Here is a 17,454-nt window from a genome sequence, read left to right as displayed (position 1 = left end):
ATTTCAATATGCAAATATAAGTGTTTATACAAAATATTCTCACTTAGTGTACTGTTGATACACTTGAAATACTAACTATAAATATGCAATATTCTAGCTGCACTCTTTACAAGCTTATGATGAAATGTAACAGTAACCACAATGGCCATAAACATGCAGCCAGCAACGTTTGAGTTTATTCAATGAATCACTCATAGAAAGAGGCGCATGAAGATGAAATGCTTTGTGGTTAAAGTAGAAAATATGTCTCAGAAAGATACAAGCTAGGTACATATTATATACATTTGCACTTCATTTGATAATAACCTATTTAAACACGGGTTTACTCGCCATTTACAGAGTCAATTTGAAAAGCATTGGGTTCACTTCTAGCTGGCGTTGTGGCTGGCTTTGACAGTCTTCTTCAGATGGTGGTAGTTCGGCAAAATCTTCATCAGAAAGTCGAGCTGAAGAGTCTGGGGCTGCGAAGGCCACAACAAACATGAGTGGCGTTTCTCACAAACTCGAACATTAACTCTTATTTATAAATTGTAAATAGTAAAACCACATTCGATATGAAATACCGGGACGTAATTGTCTTTTCCTGATGATAAGGTTGAGTATGTTATGGGGGAAGAATAACAAATAGCTATTGTAAATAAGCTGTAATACTGTAACGTCGTCCAGAGTCTCACGGTTCTTCCTTACATGAGCAGAACGTGCAGTGTAAATACCTTAATACGCAATAAAAACATTCACTATGCATTTTACACATGGCTCTATCGTAAGAACCAAGGTTGAAATACTTTAAAATATGTATTCATGTTTGAGATCTCAGACAAAGTGCTTTACGGGCTAGTACCACTGGATCTGTGATCCAATAAACACTTCAGTGGGGCCCATTCAGAACCGGCAACTGCTCAGCCAAACTACTTCATGCTCGGCGCTGCACTTCCTCTGGTCCTGGAGGAGACACTCGCCGAGTGTGCAGTCGATCGGATGAACTGCGGTGGTCCTTCAATCATTTAGAGAGGGATGTACAATGACACACTACAAACCTCTAGGTCAACTGATTTGTTTGTTTAACTTAGCAGGACAGGTGCGCTATTTACATCTACTACAAACCCCACCTCAGGCGCCTCCGCTTACCAAAGAGATAAATCATCACCTCTCGACAGTCTCAGCAAAAGAAAACACATATTTTAACACTCAATGGTCTCCGGTACCTGCGGCCTCTCCGTCTGCACCCGTCTCATACATCCAGAGCCGTAGATGACCGTGTTCTCCGGTATGACCTCACACGTGTTGACCTGGCAAAAGGCTCCGATGATACAGCCACTTGTGAGGATCACATTCCTACCAACGTCGGCTAGACGACAAAAAGAGGGCACATTCTAAAGGTGAGTCGATTGATTTTACTAGAGCACAAAAGAAACACACACACTAGAAGAAAACAAGCACTCAAACATCCTACCTTTGGATTCAATCACATTGTTGTCGCCGATTTTCAGAGCTTGTGATACTGTAATTTGTCAGTTAAGGAATTCTTTAAATACATAAGTAATGGTTAGAATATGAAATGATTTGACTTGTGGAATAACCCTGGTCAGGCACGACAAAGGATACCACAGCCGACTTCAAACACGTTGTTCATCCCGATGGTCATCGTCTTTGGTTCCACCTCGGACTCTGGTGTGATGTTTTCTGGGTAACTGAGGCAGAACAAACAGGTTTGTTATTATCATGATGCGGGAGTGACAGGAGATGACAAAGACGACCCACGCTGTAACTGTTTTAGCCTTATTGTCATCGTGAATTACCCGTTAATGATCAGAGCTTGTTCCTCGATCAGATTGCCTTCTCCAATCACGATGGGTCCTGCCTCTGCGATGATGCGGGCCTTTGGGTGGACTACAGTCCTTGGGCCTGAAGAAACACAACCATTAACACAAATAAGATAATCATTACTTAGATTAAGTAACCGTAATGTTTAAACCCGCTGAATTAGTTTGGTTTCATCCATTTCCCGACTAGAATTGTAAGGTTTGTCAAGTCATCCCCGGTGACTTCGAAGTGACCCAATGAAACGTCTTACCTATCGTGACATCGCCTCTAATCTCGCTTTCAACACAAACTACGGCTCCCGCTGCTATTTTGACACTGTAAAAAAGAAAAAAAGGTAAAACAGTGACCGAGGATATGAGAGGAAACTACGTTAACTAACGTTAGTTGAGGGTGGATTGGTTAGCTAACACTGATAGCTAGCCAATTTGCTAACTGTCCAAACAAGGTAACGTTACGTAGTTAACGTTCTTCATTGTGGCTATTCAGTCACTTTATGTGTTGGCCTTTGGCTTTACGCTTTACCGTTATAAGTCATCAGTAGGCTAACGTTGTTTTACCTTTTCTGAGGATTTGGTTTATCAGCCATGGTGACGGATGAGTGGAGGCACGATGGATTCACTCGGTTATCGATTTAGCGTCCTAGCTGTCACAACGCTATGCGCATGCGTCAGTTCACTCACTAACTAGATTGCTCCACATAATGATATCTGGTTAATATGATGATCTCACTTGACGAAACATCAATAGAATGTACACAATGATCCGGACATGTTAAAACGCAGATGGGAACTAGTTAAGTAAGGTGGCCCTGAAGTGCAAAACACAACAGAAAATAGGAAAACACAACGACAAATAGAAAAACACAACAGCAAATAGGAAAACACAACGACAAATAGAAAAACACAACGACAAATAGGAAAACACAACAGCAAATAGGAAAACACAACGACATTAACTTCTTACAGAAAGGGTAGGGCCTTATAGAAGGAAGCAGAGGACGGACCCTCTGTCTTTTAACAGACGGACTGTCTGTCTTTTAACCCTCTTTATCCGAAGCCTTTCGCTGCGATGGAAAGTGACATGGAGGATTCAAATTACCTCGACTCCTTTAACTATTTGCACAATCGGATTTTGAAATCTGAGAAATGCCGCTTTCTAGATATTATGTCAATCAATAAATCAGTGGTGGGACTGAGAGCCTGTGATGAGGGTGGAAGTGACGCAGCAGAAAGTCACGGAGAGATGGCGATGTTTTACGAGTGTCTTAAAAGTGTCCTACTAGTGTTTCACCATTGTTTTACTGCTGTTTTGTTGTTCAATTATATTTAGGTCTGGTAAATAAAAGTAAATAAAAGTTATTTTGTTATTTTGTTTAAAAAAATAAAAGTGTGGCTGCCACATACTGGATCATCCAGTGCAGCTGATTTAAATATTGGATTTAAACAGTTCATTTCCTTAACCTTTCTGGACATACAACTGGATCACATTAACTTAATAAAGCATCCACTTACACCCGGCAGAATTAACTGAGGCCCGATTTATCACAGCAACACAGTGTGTATTATTAAACCGCTTTTACTACATCATAAACCACACACACTTGGTCGTGTGCACTCGTCTACGGGTTGCTGGTGGTGGGATTGGGCCCGTAGAGCCACAGGTGACCCGCCGTTAGCGTTTGCGATGTACTTTGACCCTCGTCGCTCGCACTACAATGTCAAAACACGGAAGGCTCGGACGATGCATCTGTTATGGCAAAGGGGAGCCCGAGGAAGAGCTCAGAAGACACATCTTCAGGCTTGAACCAGGCGACCCAGAAAGAGATGACACAGCCAGGACCACGCGCCTCCCCCCTCGCCGCCCTGGCTTTGGTCGTGGCCGTCTGCGTGGTGCCGCTGACGGCGCAGATATCCGCCTGTAAGTAACTTACGTTCTATATAGAGAAGTAAAGCAGCGTAGTGCCTTGTAGCTAGGTTAGCTATAGCTAGCTAGTTCATTAACCCAACCTGTTTAACCTAAGTCAATGCCCAGCACACTGTTACATTACTTTAACACAAAGTTAGCCAACTATGCGCTTAAATGACCTCGGTGCCAAGTGAAGCTTTGCCACGATAGATAAGTATATTTATTCATAAAGCCGGTTAGCTCGCAGCTAACTGCAGCGTCGACCCAAAGTGAGCAGTCGTCCGTCCAGGAATGAGCTCCAGGCGTTTGAACTTTCCTTCCTGGGGGTAGTTCGTGGATTACTGCAGCATGTGACCACCGGGGCTTGTGCAGCCAGAACTTCAGCCCTCTCACATGCTCTCCTGTTCCCGGGCGGCGACGTTAGCTGACCGGCTGTAGCTCGCGGTTGAGACGTTTATTTTCCTCCGTGCATCTGACGTGACCTCCCCAGCTAACACAGCGCCCTGCGAAGCCACGGGCTTCTCGTCCATAAGGAGTGAACCGCCGGGCCGAGGTCAGACTCTGGCTCCACGACATGTAGGTCAACATGGAGTCCTGAGGATTGTTTTACGCATGTGCCCTTGGTTCTAAGCAAACGTGCTGCGATCGGACTCGGTTCGTAAGGTCAATGATCAGAAGGACGGTGGCTTGGTGTGGCTGGCTACACTCGATGCTGTAGGATCTGCTCTGTGTGTGTGTGTGTGTGTCTGGGGGGAAGATGTACCTCATGCTGCTATTTCTCTCCCCAGCTGGCCTCTCTCATCACAAGCACATAACCCTGAAGATGGATGAGGCCATTCTGACCGTCAACAATGAGCTGGACACGGAGGTGGTGGTGTCCTGGGTGTCAGAGCGATGCTACCAGGTAGAAGCACACACACACAAATATTTCCCTGAGGTTTATTCTGTAGCTACACGACTTGGGTCAGATGAGGAAGGTGTTCTGATTGTGTTCCTGTGTGCCAGTGTTTGTATCAGCAGCTGGGGGTGCTACCTGCAGGGCCCGGTCCTGGCCGGCCCAGTTCTGCCAGCTTCGTTGTGAGCACACGCCATGAAATGACACTACAGATGAACAGCACCACGGAGAGCTGCACGTGAGTCCAAGAACACAGGCACACTTAAAAGGAAAAAGTCTATTTATAGCGGCATTAATATTGGACCAATGACAGAACAGTTTGCTAATGGGTGGTGTTTGTTTACTATATCTAGTCCGCTATTGAATGTTGCAGTGAACACAGACCGAACAAAGGGGCAACTGCAACATTGTATCATAATCATTCTGAATCAGGACAAACAAAAAAACTACATAAATAACACTGCAAAAAAGTTTCAATAAACTCATCAGGAGCACACACACACACACAGGCAGATTGCATCATATTCCATTTACAATTAACTATAGATGGCGGCTAAATTATTTAAAAATGAAACGTTAGCGAGCAAGAAACGTGAGTATTAACCCTCCGTTTCTATCGCATCGGATTCCTCCGTCTCTCTCTGTCCCTCTCCTCTCTCGGGATGGATGTCTTCAGATGTCCACCTGACCGTTTCCTGATTTCAGCCAAGCCAAAAGTTATGTTAGCAGCAGAAACTAGGCTAATGTTAGCTAAACGTTAGCTAATGTAAAAGGATAAGCTGAAGTGTATTTAATTTAAAATTGTAATCTTACAAAAGGTAGTTTTACAAGTCATGTCTCTATTTTTTGTAAAAACCATCTTGATTTGAAAAAAAAATATATTTAATATGAATTATTACTCCATTTGACCACCATTACGTTTCCTCTTGTGCACCCCAAGGGGTGCCCGCACCACACTTTGGGAATCCCTGATCTAGTCTTTTTTTGTTTTTTATTATTATTTAGTCTGATTAAATATAAGGACTGTAGAATGAGTAATGGCATAATATATATATATATATATATATATATATATATATATATATATATATATATAGGGATATATATATATATATATATATATCTGTCCCTATAATATATATATATATATAATATATATATATATATATATATATTATATATATATATATATATTATATATATATATATATATATTATATATATATATTATATATTATATATTATATATTATATATATATATATATATATATATTATATATATATATATATATATATATAGTCAGTTTGGTTGGTGTGCTGCCTGATGTTATGGATCATTTTCCATTTCAGGATTCCATTTCACTTCGGGGAGCAGGGGAACTACTCTCTGTGGGTGAAAAACCTCAACAACTCCTCAGTGGTCAAGTGCTCTGTAGTGACTGACGCGGAACCTGTCAACAGCTACATACGTGCGTATGACATGCACACACCTGTGTTGTGATGCTTTATTCATCCCCGTGGCCCCTTTTGGATAACAATTATTTCCTTCTTTCTTTCCCCCGCCCCAAACAGCGATCTTGGTAGCTTTCCTTGTCTTGGCTGGGCTGGCCCTGTCCTCCGCCATCGGAACCAAAATATTTGGGTAAAACGATAGATCTCTCTCTCACTCTCTGAGGCCACCGCCGAGCACAGATGTTTATGATGTATTTGCGCTGTGGTTCTGTGTGTGTTCTAGACTTGCTCCTAAAACGGGTTGATTCTCTTCCTCTCCAGGCTCGACGTCGTGAAGTGTTTCCTGTACCGAATGAGCGGCTCCATGGAGACAGAGAGGCTCATCAACTCTGTGAGTGTGTGGAGAGGATATTTCTTCCAAGTGCAAATTCATAGAACCGGATTTTGCTTGCCAAATCTTTTATTTATTTATTTGGGCTGGCACTTTAATGCTGCATTAAAAAGCTCTTGTTTCCTCATGTATCGCTCTGCTCTCATGGGCTCTTCACACTATATCAACAGTTACTCTTTGAAAATAAAACACTATTGAATCTAGTGTCTAAAAAAAGGACCTCACACTGATGAAATCATCATGGGAATCTGATTAACCACGATCCAATGTGTAACTTTCATCCCCCAGGAGCTGGGCTCCCCTGGCAGGACGGTGTCACTCGTTGCGGACAACATCCTCCCTCCAGCTCCCAGCCCCAGCAAGAGGCTGCGCTCTCTGGACACATTCAGAGGGTGAGCCCGTCTCCCCTGCTGCTCCGCTTCCCCAGAGACCGCAAACCGCACGGCCACTCGCCTTGATCTGTTCGTGATGTTCCTTTGAGGAGACCATGTGACTCATTGATGAGCCCTTCCTGATCGTATTAACATGGACGCAGTTTCGATGTTGTAGTTGTCCTCCCAGAGTGAACCACGTGGCTGCACTTCTGGCACATTTGAACAGTGATGATCTGTTGGAACACGTATGTGTATATTGATCTATGTTTACGCTATAACCTCAATGCCTTTTCTCTCTTTGCTGTTAGTTTGTCCTTGGTCATCATGGTGTTTGTGAACTATGGAGGGGGGCGATACTGGTTCTTTAGACACGAGAGCTGGAATGGTGAGACCTAGCTGGTTCTGCCTTTATGTCTATTTATATTTCTCATAGAATCACATATTCTAATTACGTTGGTAAGAAAACTTTGCATCGGAGAGGATAATAAAGCCGATGTTGTCTTCTCCCAGGCCTGACTGTTGCAGATCTCGTCTTCCCTTGGTAAGCTTCAGTGCGATTTATTATGTTTCTTTTCCTCGCCGTGTCCTCGTGACCTCACGCGAAGCGGCCCTGTCCTCCGCCAGGTTTGTGTTCATAATGGGGACGTCCATCGCGCTGTCCATCAACTCCCTGCTCCGCGCGGGCTCCTCCCGCCGCTCGCTGCTGGGGAAAGTGGCGTGGAGGAGCATGCAGCTCTTCGTCATCGGCGTCTTCGTCGTCAACCCAAACTACTGCCAGGGGCCGCGTGCGTCCAAGAGCGCCGCCCCGCTGAGGGTCCTACGGCAAAACCATCCACACGATTGATCACGCCACGTGGTTTGATAACATTTTTTCTTTTTCTTTCTCGTTGGTTGCTGCCTCCTTCGTCCCCCCAGTATCTTGGGACAACCTGAGGATCCCCGGTGTGCTGCAGCGACTGGCCTGGTCTTACTTGGCTGTGGCCTGCCTGGATCTGTTGGTGGCAAGAGGCCATCTTGACATCCTTACAGCGGTCAGTCAGCGCTGGGGCTCTGCTCTCTTGTGGTACCTGCGGTGTATTTAAACCGGTGTTCGACTGAGGGGGTCTCTCTGGTCCCCAGGAGGCTTGGTGGTCCCCTGGCGTTGACATCTTGCTGTATTGGCCGGCCTGGCTGTGTGTGCTTCTCCTAGAAGCCGTCTGGCTGTGCCTCACTTTCCTACTTCCTGTTCCAGGTTGCCCAACGTGAGTAGAACACGGCAGGTTTGCGTCTGTATAAAAGGTGATATACTAAACGGTTGAAAAGACGATCCCTTAAAAGTAATAGTTAGTTAGTTTTGAGTCTGTTTCCAAACTAAACTGAATCCCGTGTTTGGTCACACTGCTGAGCCACAGTGGCTGCAGAGCTTCAGCCAAATGGTAAATAAAATAAAAGAATGAATAGGAAATGTTGGTAAGCTACTAAGCTGTTAAATGACTGTCTCTAAACGTAATCGACAATTCAAAGAAATTTGGATTGTCTAGAATGTCTTTTTCTTAAATGTAATTGTTCCACCAAGACATCATTTCAATGACCTGAGCGTGTTTGACGTGTTTTTACAACTGAACGCTAAATCAATTTCCTTCGTATACAGAGACACAAAATGGATTTTGGTTTTTGAAACAAAGTAATGTAATAAAAATGAGAAAGCAGTCGTCCCACATTGATGACACTGGCTCCCTCTGGCTGTGAACAGAGGCTATCTGGGTCCAGGGGGGATCGGCGACATGGGCCTGTACGCCAACTGCACCGGGGGGGCAGCCGCTCTCATCGACCGATGGCTGCTCGGAGAGAGCCACGTCTACCAGACGCCTTCGTCGCGGGTTAGTAATCAACTGGATAACGCGCAAACATACCGAGGGTAGAGATCCAGGCGTGTACTTTATACTGGTGATCGCTTGCGTGTATTTAACATTTCATTTCCCGTTTAAAAAGGTGATTTATGCAACTCGTGTGCCCTACGATCCAGAAGGCGTTCTTGGCAGCATCAACTCCATCCTCATGGCTTTTCTTGGACTGCAGGTATTTCCTCTCCATTTTTTTGGTCTCAAAATCCAGAACAAGGTATAAAGGTAATTGCCTTTCTTTTTCTTTTTGTCCCCAGGCAGGAAAAATAATCTTACACTACAGAGATTTCCACAAAAGTATAATGTCAAGATTTCTCACATGGGGTCTCCTACTGGTAAGCACATGGTCTTAACACGCCTTCTGCTTCTACAGTAAACCCTTTCTAATGATATAAAGTCATTTATTTTTTTCTGAGGGATTTTTGCTCTCCTGTGTGACTGATGATGTCTAATGTGACACACAGGGAGTCATATCAACCATTCTGACCAAATGCTCCACAGACCGCGGCTTGATTCCCGTCAACAAAAACCTCTGGTAAGGTTCACCGTCGAGCCCTTTCGGACGGGAGGTTTGAACATTCGGCCAATTCCATTTTGTGGATTGTGTCGTCTGACTTGTTTGTTTCTTCATGATATTGATGATCTTCTTGATGAACAGTTTTGGGGCGATATGTTAGACACGTTCCCTTTTGAACTGCAGGTCTCTGTCCTATGTGACCACGCTGGCCTGCTTCGCCTACGTGCTGCTGGTGCTGGTCTACTACGCGGTGGACGTGAAGGGCTGGTGGTCCGGAGCCCCCTTCTACTACCCTGGTGAGCCGAGTGTAGACTGGCACCCACCCGGCCGGTCTTATTACTTTCAACCAATTCCATCAAGCATTTGTGGAGATTTAGTTCAAGTATTACTACTTGTAGGATTATTAATTCTTCGTCTGTAGGTAAACGCGCCTCGTCTTTAAATCCACTCTTTGCCCCCCCCCCCCAGGTATGAACTCCATCCTCGTGTACGTGGGCCACGAAGTGTTCAAGGACTACTTCCCCTTCCGGTGGCGGATGGCCAACAGCCAATCACACGGCGAGCACCTGGCCCAGAACCTCGTGGCCACATCCTGTTGGATCCTCATCTCCTACGTGCTCTACAGGAAGAAGATCTTCTGGAAGATTTAAGAAGAAAAGTGGTGGAACCAAGGGGGGGGCAAGTGAGAAATGTTCACGACCGGAATGGACTTAATATCTGAAACATTTGGAAAGCGGGAAACTGGACATTGATTCATTTTTGTCAAATCTACGGTGGTTCTGCCACTGAAAGTATGGAGGTTACTTCTGTCACACAGCACTTCTTTTCATTTATTGAATTTTTTTTTTTTTCTTTTTCTTTCAAAGATCTTCAGATACGAAACGTCTCGACTCACTCGGGAAGAACGCAAATAGGGATTTGAGAACACTGACATTGTTAATCAACCATTTAATTGTGTTATAGTAGCTCAGCAGAAGCAGCAGGCCGTCCCGTGCTGGTTCGTTGACTTCCCTTTTAGGAGAATCCCAGCTGTCGTCTTAAGTGCTGTCACTTTACTCTAAAAAGCGCAAGTGTTTTTTTATTATAATTTTGTTGTTGTTTTGAAAGTGACCTGAAATGAGTCGCCCCCGAGAGAAAAGGCCACCAGTAAGTCATTGGGATGTCTCGTTATTTCCACTGCACTGCGGGAGATGGGGGTGATATTTAAACAAGAGGAAACCAGATGGAAAGGTTTTAAAATATGAAAGGTCTAGCTGTCCGCTGCAATATATCATCATTCATATATATTCATATCATATGCCTCATTTCTCATCTTTTCAGGTGTGTATAATTATATATATATATATATTGGAATATTTGGAATAATCTTTCATCTAAATTGATGAAATTAATTTAGCCAAACTTTTATACATTGTTTGTTTTATACTACGCCATTTGAGAATCAGTTTATGTAATAAAATGTAAATACATCCAAGACGTTATTCCCGTTTCCCTGTTTAATGTTGTTCTAATTAGTTTTCTCTGCAGCGAACAATGATTTCCAGTCACATGAGGTCATGTGAACAACACATACGTGCAGTTAGCATGACACCGTTTATCTCCATGTGGTGTTTCCAGCTCTCCGGCGTGGGGCAGGTGTAGTTTCTTCATCGCTCAATGAGCCGTGGGAATCGGGTTTCAGCGCGGGGGGGGGGGGCAGAAGCGGGCTGTGAGCGCGCCTCCTGGTCTCGCGAGACAATCGGACTTTCTCCATTCGTGTCTATTGTGAGAGTTTTTACGCCCTCGCGCGAGTTTGTAACTTTCCCACGCCTGTTGTTTTGGCGTCTGCCCGTCGCCCCTCCCTCCCTCCCTCCCTCTTCTCACCCCTTTGCCCCGTCACACCTCCCCCTTCGGTCCCCCCCGCTCTTCCTTCCAGTTTGCTTCTGTTGTGCCGCTGGTTGGGGGTCTTCGGGGCGGGGGGGGGGGATCTCGCGATTGTTGGACTTTTTTTTTCTTTTTTCCTGGGGGGTGGTGAAGGGGAGGGGGGGCAGTTATTTGGAAGATGGCGCCCGTTGTTACGGGGTAAGTGCTGAAAATTCCCGGCGTAAACACATCCGAAGTGCTCTCCGCCGCGCCGGTCCGCGGCGCCTTTCCTGGCGGCGTTTCACGGCGTTCGGAGGCCGCCGCGGACGCGCACGTTTGCGGGGTCGACGCGGCGGGTCCGACCCAGCGCCCGCTTTCTCTGCCACTTGTTGAGTTGTCGCACGACGCGGAACCTCGGAAACTTTGTCGGCCTCCGGCACTCGGCCCGCCCCCCCCCCCGCCTCGAGTAGCGCGTTTGCCGCGTGTTTCTCGCTGGCTGTGCGCCCGTCCGGAGCGATGAGCTCCCCGCGGACTAACGCGCGGCTCCGCTCGGTGCCACATTGCCACCGTGCACCGGGACCCCCGCGGGCACGTCATCTCGCCCCGGCGGGGTCCAGCGTCCTCCTCCGCGCACATCTGCACGGTTCATGTGACCCTTTAAAAAAAAAAAAAAAGTAGTTCGTGGAGTTACCCCTTTTGGGGGAGTGGGAGCCCCTCTAGGCGACCCTCAGGGGTCACTCACCTGCTGCTCGCCCCACTTTCTGTCAAGCTTTGTTGTTGTTGTCTCCGCCACATGTAAACAACCCTGATGGATTTTCTTTTCTTCTGTTTGTGCAGGAAGTTTGGTGAGCGACCTCAGCGTTTGACGAGGTAAAGAGAGGCACACCGTGCAGACCCCCCCAACACATTGAAAGTGCAAACCGCTCTTGTGAACATGTTGTGTACATGTTGTGTATAGCGTGTGTTCTTTTCCCCTCATTTCAGGGAGGCTATGAGGAATTACTTGAAGGACAAAGACGACCAAACGGTGCTCATACTGCACGCAAAAGTTGCACAGAAGTCGTACGGCAATGAGAAGAGGTCCGTGTGGGACGATCCCAAGTGCACCGTTTGTTTGTGTGTTGTTTTGGGGTTTTTTTAATGCCCGCTTGTGTTGATTCAGGTTTTTCTGCCCTCCACCCTGCGTGTACCTGATGGGCAGCGGCTGGAAGAAGAAGCTGGAGAGCATGGAGAAAGACGGCTGTACGGAGCAGGAGGCCCAGCCGTGTGCCTTCATCGGGATCGGCAACAGCGAGCAGGAGATGCAGCAACTCCACCTGGAGGGGAAGGTGGGTCGGCTTCGGTGACGGCGCCGTGCTCTCCGGTTTGAAAAAAGAAAGAAGCGGAAATGCCTAAGCAGAATTTGTATTTATTTTCAGCACTTCTGCACGGCCAAGACGCTGTACATCAGCGACTCGGACAAGAGGAAGCACTTCATGCTGTCGGTGAAGATGCTGTACGGTAACAGCGCCAACATCGGCTTCTTCCTCAGCAAGAGGATCAAGGTCATCTCCAAGCCCTCCAAGAAGAAGCAGTCCCTGAAGAATGCCGACTGTGAGTAGAGCCCCCCCCCCCCCCAAAAAAGGCAGACGCGGTTTCACCACACAGCTGACACTGGTCTCTCCTGTTTGTCTCCCTCTCGTCCCCTCAGTGTGCATAGCGTCGGGCACTAAGGTGGCGCTGTTCAACCGCCTGCGTTCCCAGACGGTCAGCACCAGGTATCTCCACGTGGAGGGGGGGAACTTTCTCGCCAGCTCCCAACAGTGGGGGGCTTTCTACATTCACCTGTGTAGGTCTCCAGCTGCGTTTGGTTCTATTATTATTATTACTCCTAATGTCTCTGCACCGATCTGAGAGACGGGGAAGCTGCAGACGCGTAAATCCGCCGCCTGTCGTTTTGTCTTCAGTGGACGACGAGGAGTCCGAAGGGGAGGAGTTCGCCGTGAGAGACGGATACATCCACTACGGCCAGACGGTCAAGTTGGTCTGCTCCGTCACCGGCATGGCGCTGCCCCGGCTGGTACGCACGCACGCACGCTGTGCTTTTTAAGTGCACGCTGTGGGGTTGTTTGCGTTCCGCACGCGTGTACGTTACTTGTTTCTCGTCCCCTCAGGTCATTCGCAAAGTGGACAAGCAGACGGCGTCGATGGACGCAGATGACCCCGTGTCCCAGCTCCACAAGTGCGCCTTCTACCTGAAAGACACAGACAGAATGTACCTCTGTCTCTCGCAGGAGAGGATCATCCAGTTCCAGGTGTGCAATCGATTAATCTCACACACACACACACACACTTGAAGTAGGTTGAAGTATTCTGGTTTATTTTGGAGCAGTTTGAATTCTGCTTCCTGAATCAGTTCCATGTTTACCAATTTTGCATTAACAAAAACAGCATATGGTTTAGATTATATAAATTTACTTAGAAACATGCACCGGTTGGTGGTCAGCTGCTGCATGTTAATGGATGGATGCTCTCGAGGGATCGAGTTTGTCTTTCTGTTGCCGGCAGCACTGAATCCAACACGCATCAAACTCGAGGGCTGTTGTCGTGGAGACGAAGCCTTCCAGCGGCACGAATCAGTGCTGCAGTAAATTCAAAGCGCTTTGCCAAAATGTACCTTCAAATGTAATTTGGTTTTAGCTGCTGCTTGTTGTTGCTTAAAAAGAGCTCAATAACAGCGGTTTATGAAATGAATTTTTTGACTCAAGGTTTGTTGGATTTTTGTCAGAAGGCCCCTCAGGATTTTTAGTTCCTTTTAGTTTACACACACGCTCGTACCTGCAGTTTGATCTTTTGTACTGACATTCGACCGGGAGAGTTGGGACCGATCCAAACCAGAACCAGTGCTCTGTTCTCGAGTCACCTAACATTGTAAATGAAGATGTCATCCACTCGCGGATGGAAGAGCTCCTCCCACTTTTTAATTCTTATTGAACACATTCTGTGACATGTCGAAAATCAGACTAACTATTTAAAAATGTAGCTTAGTAATTGGTACTTTTTGTAGTTTACCGTTTTGAAGTTTGGTTCAAGTTGGTAATCATCACAGGTTCTTTGCATGACACGAGAGCGTGAAGCAAAATACAACCAAATGCTTAATTCGTCATGTGACATATTAAACTCTTATAAACTGAGACAAGATTCAGTTTGTAAATCACACCCAACTTCCGGAACGCAAATGAACATGGCAGAGACCTGCCAATCACAAGCACCGCCTCTCGTCTGAGCGTTTGGATAAGCTCCGCCTCTCGTGGTCCAGGTGGTTTGTGACTTTTCCTCCCTTACTGTTGTTTGTCTCCAGGCCACACAGTGCTCCAAAGAGGCTAACAAGGAGATGGTCAACGACGGGGCGTCCTGGACCATCATCAGCACTGACAAGGCCGAGTACACCTTCTATGAGGGGATGGGCCCCGTCCCCACGCCGGTCACACCGGTCCCTGTGGTGGAAAGTCTGCAGGTACCCAACGGCAAATATGCCCGTTAGGCGTCTTTTACATGGTTACCGACTACTTCCTGTTTTTAGTTTTTCCTCAACTAGTCGGGACATTTTTTTCTTTGTGTGTCCGAAGCTAAACGGTGGAGGAGACGTGGCGATGTTGGAGCTGACCGGGCAGAACTTCACCCCGAAGCTGAGGGTGTGGTTCGGAGACGTGGAGGCCGACACCATGTACAGGTGAGCATCTACATCTGTGTGTGTGTGTGTAACCAAGCGTCAAACCCCGTCCTCATCCGTCCGTCCCCCCCCTCAGATGCGGCGAGAGCGTCCTGTGCGTGGTGCCGGACATCTCGGCCTTCAGGGAGGGCTGGCGCTGGGTGAGGCAGCCGGTCCAGGTCCCCGTGACGCTAGTGCGCAACGACGGAGTTATCTACGCCACCGCCCTCACCTTCACCTACACCCCCGAGCCGGGGCCGCGGCCCCACTGCAGCGCTACGGGAGCCATCCTGCGGACGCGCAGCGCCTCCTCGTCCTCGCCGGCGTCCTCGTCCTCCCCGTCGTCCTCGCTGGGCGGGCTCGGGGACGGCCACGGGGCGTACAGCGGCAGCGACTCGGGCGTGTCGTCGGGGGCCTCGACCATGTCGCTGCTGTCCTAGTGACTCGAGAGCCAAAGGGGCTCGTGGACCCGAGAGGGACGGAGGCGGAGCCGGACGCTCTCCGTCGGGATCCGGGGAGGAGAGGAAACTTGGGAGCAGCTGAAGACTCTTTGGCTCCCTCGCCTGGTTTGTTTTGGACTTGTCACCAGGGTGCACTCGGGGGACCGTGATCGTCGATGTTCACTAATCTGCCGTCTAACTGATGTGAACAAGAGGCATCTTGTTTTTGTTTGTTATCTGTGAGATCATGTTCTGTCGTGTGCAAGGGAAATGTTATAAGAGTAACATAGTTTTTACGGACCAAGGAATATCTTTATTTTTTATTTTATTCATATTATATTTTATAAGCTTGTGCCGAGGTACATATTGAATATTTTTCCTTCTTCTTTTCGGTATGACACTGCATAGTGAGTTCACTTTTGTTACCAAATAGAATTTGTGTTAGTTTCAATCTTCTAGGTCAGCGGGTTAAACCGATGAAACCCACAGAAAAACGTAACGCCCACCTTTTATATCAAAGATTACATTGTGTGTGTTCTGGGAGACCAAGGCCGATGTTTTCTAATCACTGTGCCGTTTTTGTACCTGAGTGCTTAAACTCAAGTCTAATCGGTGCCTCTTACCACAGCGGTGAAGCTTAGAAGAAGAAAAAACTGACAGCACTAAGTTTGTGTAAATCGTGGGCGAGATTTCCTTTTGTGCACATGGCGCAGCCATCATGGAGGGCACTTAAAGGGACGGTTCACCCCAAATTCAGCAGCACCTAATGTTCATCTTCCCTGTAGCGCTATTATCGATGGAGGGACAAATAAATGCATTTTAGTCATAACTCTCATGTCGTGAGCAGTATTGTGAGGGAACTACGGCCCGAAGACAAGCGTCCCCACATGAATCTAATGGGACGGACGAGTTCTGCTGTTTATTGTGCCTTATAGTCCCATTACGATAGAGGGGGGAAGGCTTTTCACGTCAAATACGCACTCCGAGTGCAATAGAACGCATGTAAAACGGCGGTTGTGCCTTACGGGACGAGGAGGGGATTCCGTTTGAACTCGGCGTTCCTAAAGTGGCCGGCGATGAACTGAACGCCGACCGCCGACCTCACCGCGCCTCCTCGGACCGGCTGTTTCTTGGAGAATTGTTGTGCGTCATTAATAGATATCCGTGTCTTCACTCTCACATTCTTCCCCCCCATCCCATCCCATGATGAAATCGCATATTTCCATACTGCTGTATTAAGTATGTATAAAGCGATCCTACTTTGGAATGTGTTGAATAAAAACAAGCTGAAGCTAAACATCACTCTGAAGCATTTGGTTGCATTCTGTCAGGACTTTTCTGTGTAATCACGCTCTGTATATACACACATATTTATACATGTTTATAATACGGGTAGATGAAATCCAGCGTTCTGATTGGTTGATAGTGAGTCACGGGGGGGACATTATTGAGTGATGGTGTACAGTTGCTGTTCACATTGACCCGAGCGTTCCGTGTCGCTGCACACTCACAGTAACAGGTTAGATTTTGCACGACCATTAGCTGCATTTGAGCTTTTAGCTCGGTGGCGATCTCTACACTGCTGAAATGCGATACACAACGTTTTGTGGCTACAATTTTGTGCAAAAAGGCAGCTATTTACTTACTATTTATAATTTCGCTATATATATATTGTGATGTCACGAGAGGCTGGGTCTTGGAAGGGAGATACGTTCACCGGCGATGGCTGTAACTACTATGGCTCCATCTGCTGGTGCCCCGAAGCTCAGAGCATTCCCCTCACACCTGAGAGCCATCAGGGTGTGACGACCGGGAGGCCTTCTTAAAGGTGGAAGACACACCGTTGAGGGGGGAGACGAGCTGAGAAGAGCAGACCAAGACATAAGGATTCTCGGAGGCAGGAGAGACCGGGAGGACGGTGTTTTCTCCTTAAAGAAGTGGATTTCCATTTAGTTAAGTTTTACCGGCGAAGGTTGACCGAAGCCTGAGTTACCCCCTGTTTTGACTGTTTTCTGTTGAACCTGAAGGACGGAAATTAAAACCTTTGTTTACATTTTTGAACCCGGTGTCCTCGCACTATTTGAACTACCCCGGAGAGAGCGGCGGCGCCTCTCGTGACATCACATAATAAATATATATATATATATATATATATATATATATATTACACTCTGTCAGACCCCGAAGAGGCCCCCGAAGAGGCCTTATTGGACGTGTGCCACTTGGGCATGCTCCACAG

General features: G+C 46.9%; 3 protein-coding genes across 4 annotated transcripts; 2 read left to right on the top strand and 1 right to left on the bottom strand.

Annotated features, from left to right (window-relative positions):
• Positions 1 to 159: 159 nt before the first annotated feature.
• Positions 160 to 2,587, bottom strand: LOC120825268 (dynactin subunit 6). Its single transcript, XM_040186803.2, has 7 exons — positions 2,382 to 2,587; positions 2,075 to 2,139; positions 1,800 to 1,905; positions 1,606 to 1,691; positions 1,454 to 1,501; positions 1,206 to 1,348; positions 160 to 461 (listed from the first exon to the last, which is right to left on the bottom strand). The coding sequence occupies exons 1-7, from the start codon at positions 2,408 to 2,410 to the stop codon at positions 369 to 371; spliced, it is 570 nt and encodes a 189-aa protein (XP_040042737.1). The 5' UTR covers positions 2,411 to 2,587; the 3' UTR covers positions 160 to 368.
• Positions 2,588 to 3,476: 889 nt separating this feature from the next.
• On the top strand, positions 3,477 to 10,723 carry hgsnat (heparan-alpha-glucosaminide N-acetyltransferase). Of its 2 annotated transcripts, none has more exons than XM_040186788.2 (18): positions 3,477 to 3,741; positions 4,518 to 4,633; positions 4,735 to 4,862; positions 5,976 to 6,094; positions 6,198 to 6,267; positions 6,399 to 6,468; positions 6,757 to 6,860; positions 7,151 to 7,227; positions 7,353 to 7,383; positions 7,467 to 7,627; positions 7,758 to 7,873; positions 7,962 to 8,083; positions 8,575 to 8,701; positions 8,814 to 8,900; positions 8,983 to 9,060; positions 9,190 to 9,260; positions 9,426 to 9,538; positions 9,711 to 10,723. In XM_040186788.2, the coding sequence occupies exons 1-18, from the start codon at positions 3,576 to 3,578 to the stop codon at positions 9,890 to 9,892; spliced, it is 1,938 nt and encodes a 645-aa protein (XP_040042722.2). In that variant the 5' UTR covers positions 3,477 to 3,575; the 3' UTR covers positions 9,893 to 10,723. The 2 variants fall into 2 exon arrangements, with proteins under 2 accessions (XP_040042722.2, XP_077936722.1); XM_078080596.1 differs by lacking the exon at positions 3,477 to 3,741 and adding an exon at positions 3,751 to 4,305.
• A 303-nt stretch (positions 10,724 to 11,026) lies between these two features.
• Positions 11,027 to 16,517, top strand: LOC120825259 (recombining binding protein suppressor of hairless). The gene is made up of 11 exons (XM_078080597.1): positions 11,027 to 11,303; positions 11,922 to 11,954; positions 12,069 to 12,164; positions 12,247 to 12,412; positions 12,503 to 12,677; positions 12,775 to 12,912; positions 13,031 to 13,143; positions 13,238 to 13,378; positions 14,425 to 14,580; positions 14,693 to 14,796; positions 14,873 to 16,517. Exons 1-11 carry the CDS (start codon positions 11,284 to 11,286, stop codon positions 15,213 to 15,215), a joined length of 1,485 nt encoding a protein of 494 aa, XP_077936723.1. The 5' UTR covers positions 11,027 to 11,283; the 3' UTR covers positions 15,216 to 16,517.
• The last annotated feature ends 937 nt before the right edge of the window (positions 16,518 to 17,454 follow it).

This window comes from Gasterosteus aculeatus, chromosome 9 (assembly GCF_964276395.1).
Source record: "Gasterosteus aculeatus chromosome 9, fGasAcu3.hap1.1, whole genome shotgun sequence".
Lineage (NCBI taxonomy): Eukaryota > Metazoa > Chordata > Actinopteri > Perciformes > Gasterosteidae > Gasterosteus > Gasterosteus aculeatus.
This window is presented reverse-complemented; position numbering and strand designations above follow the sequence as displayed.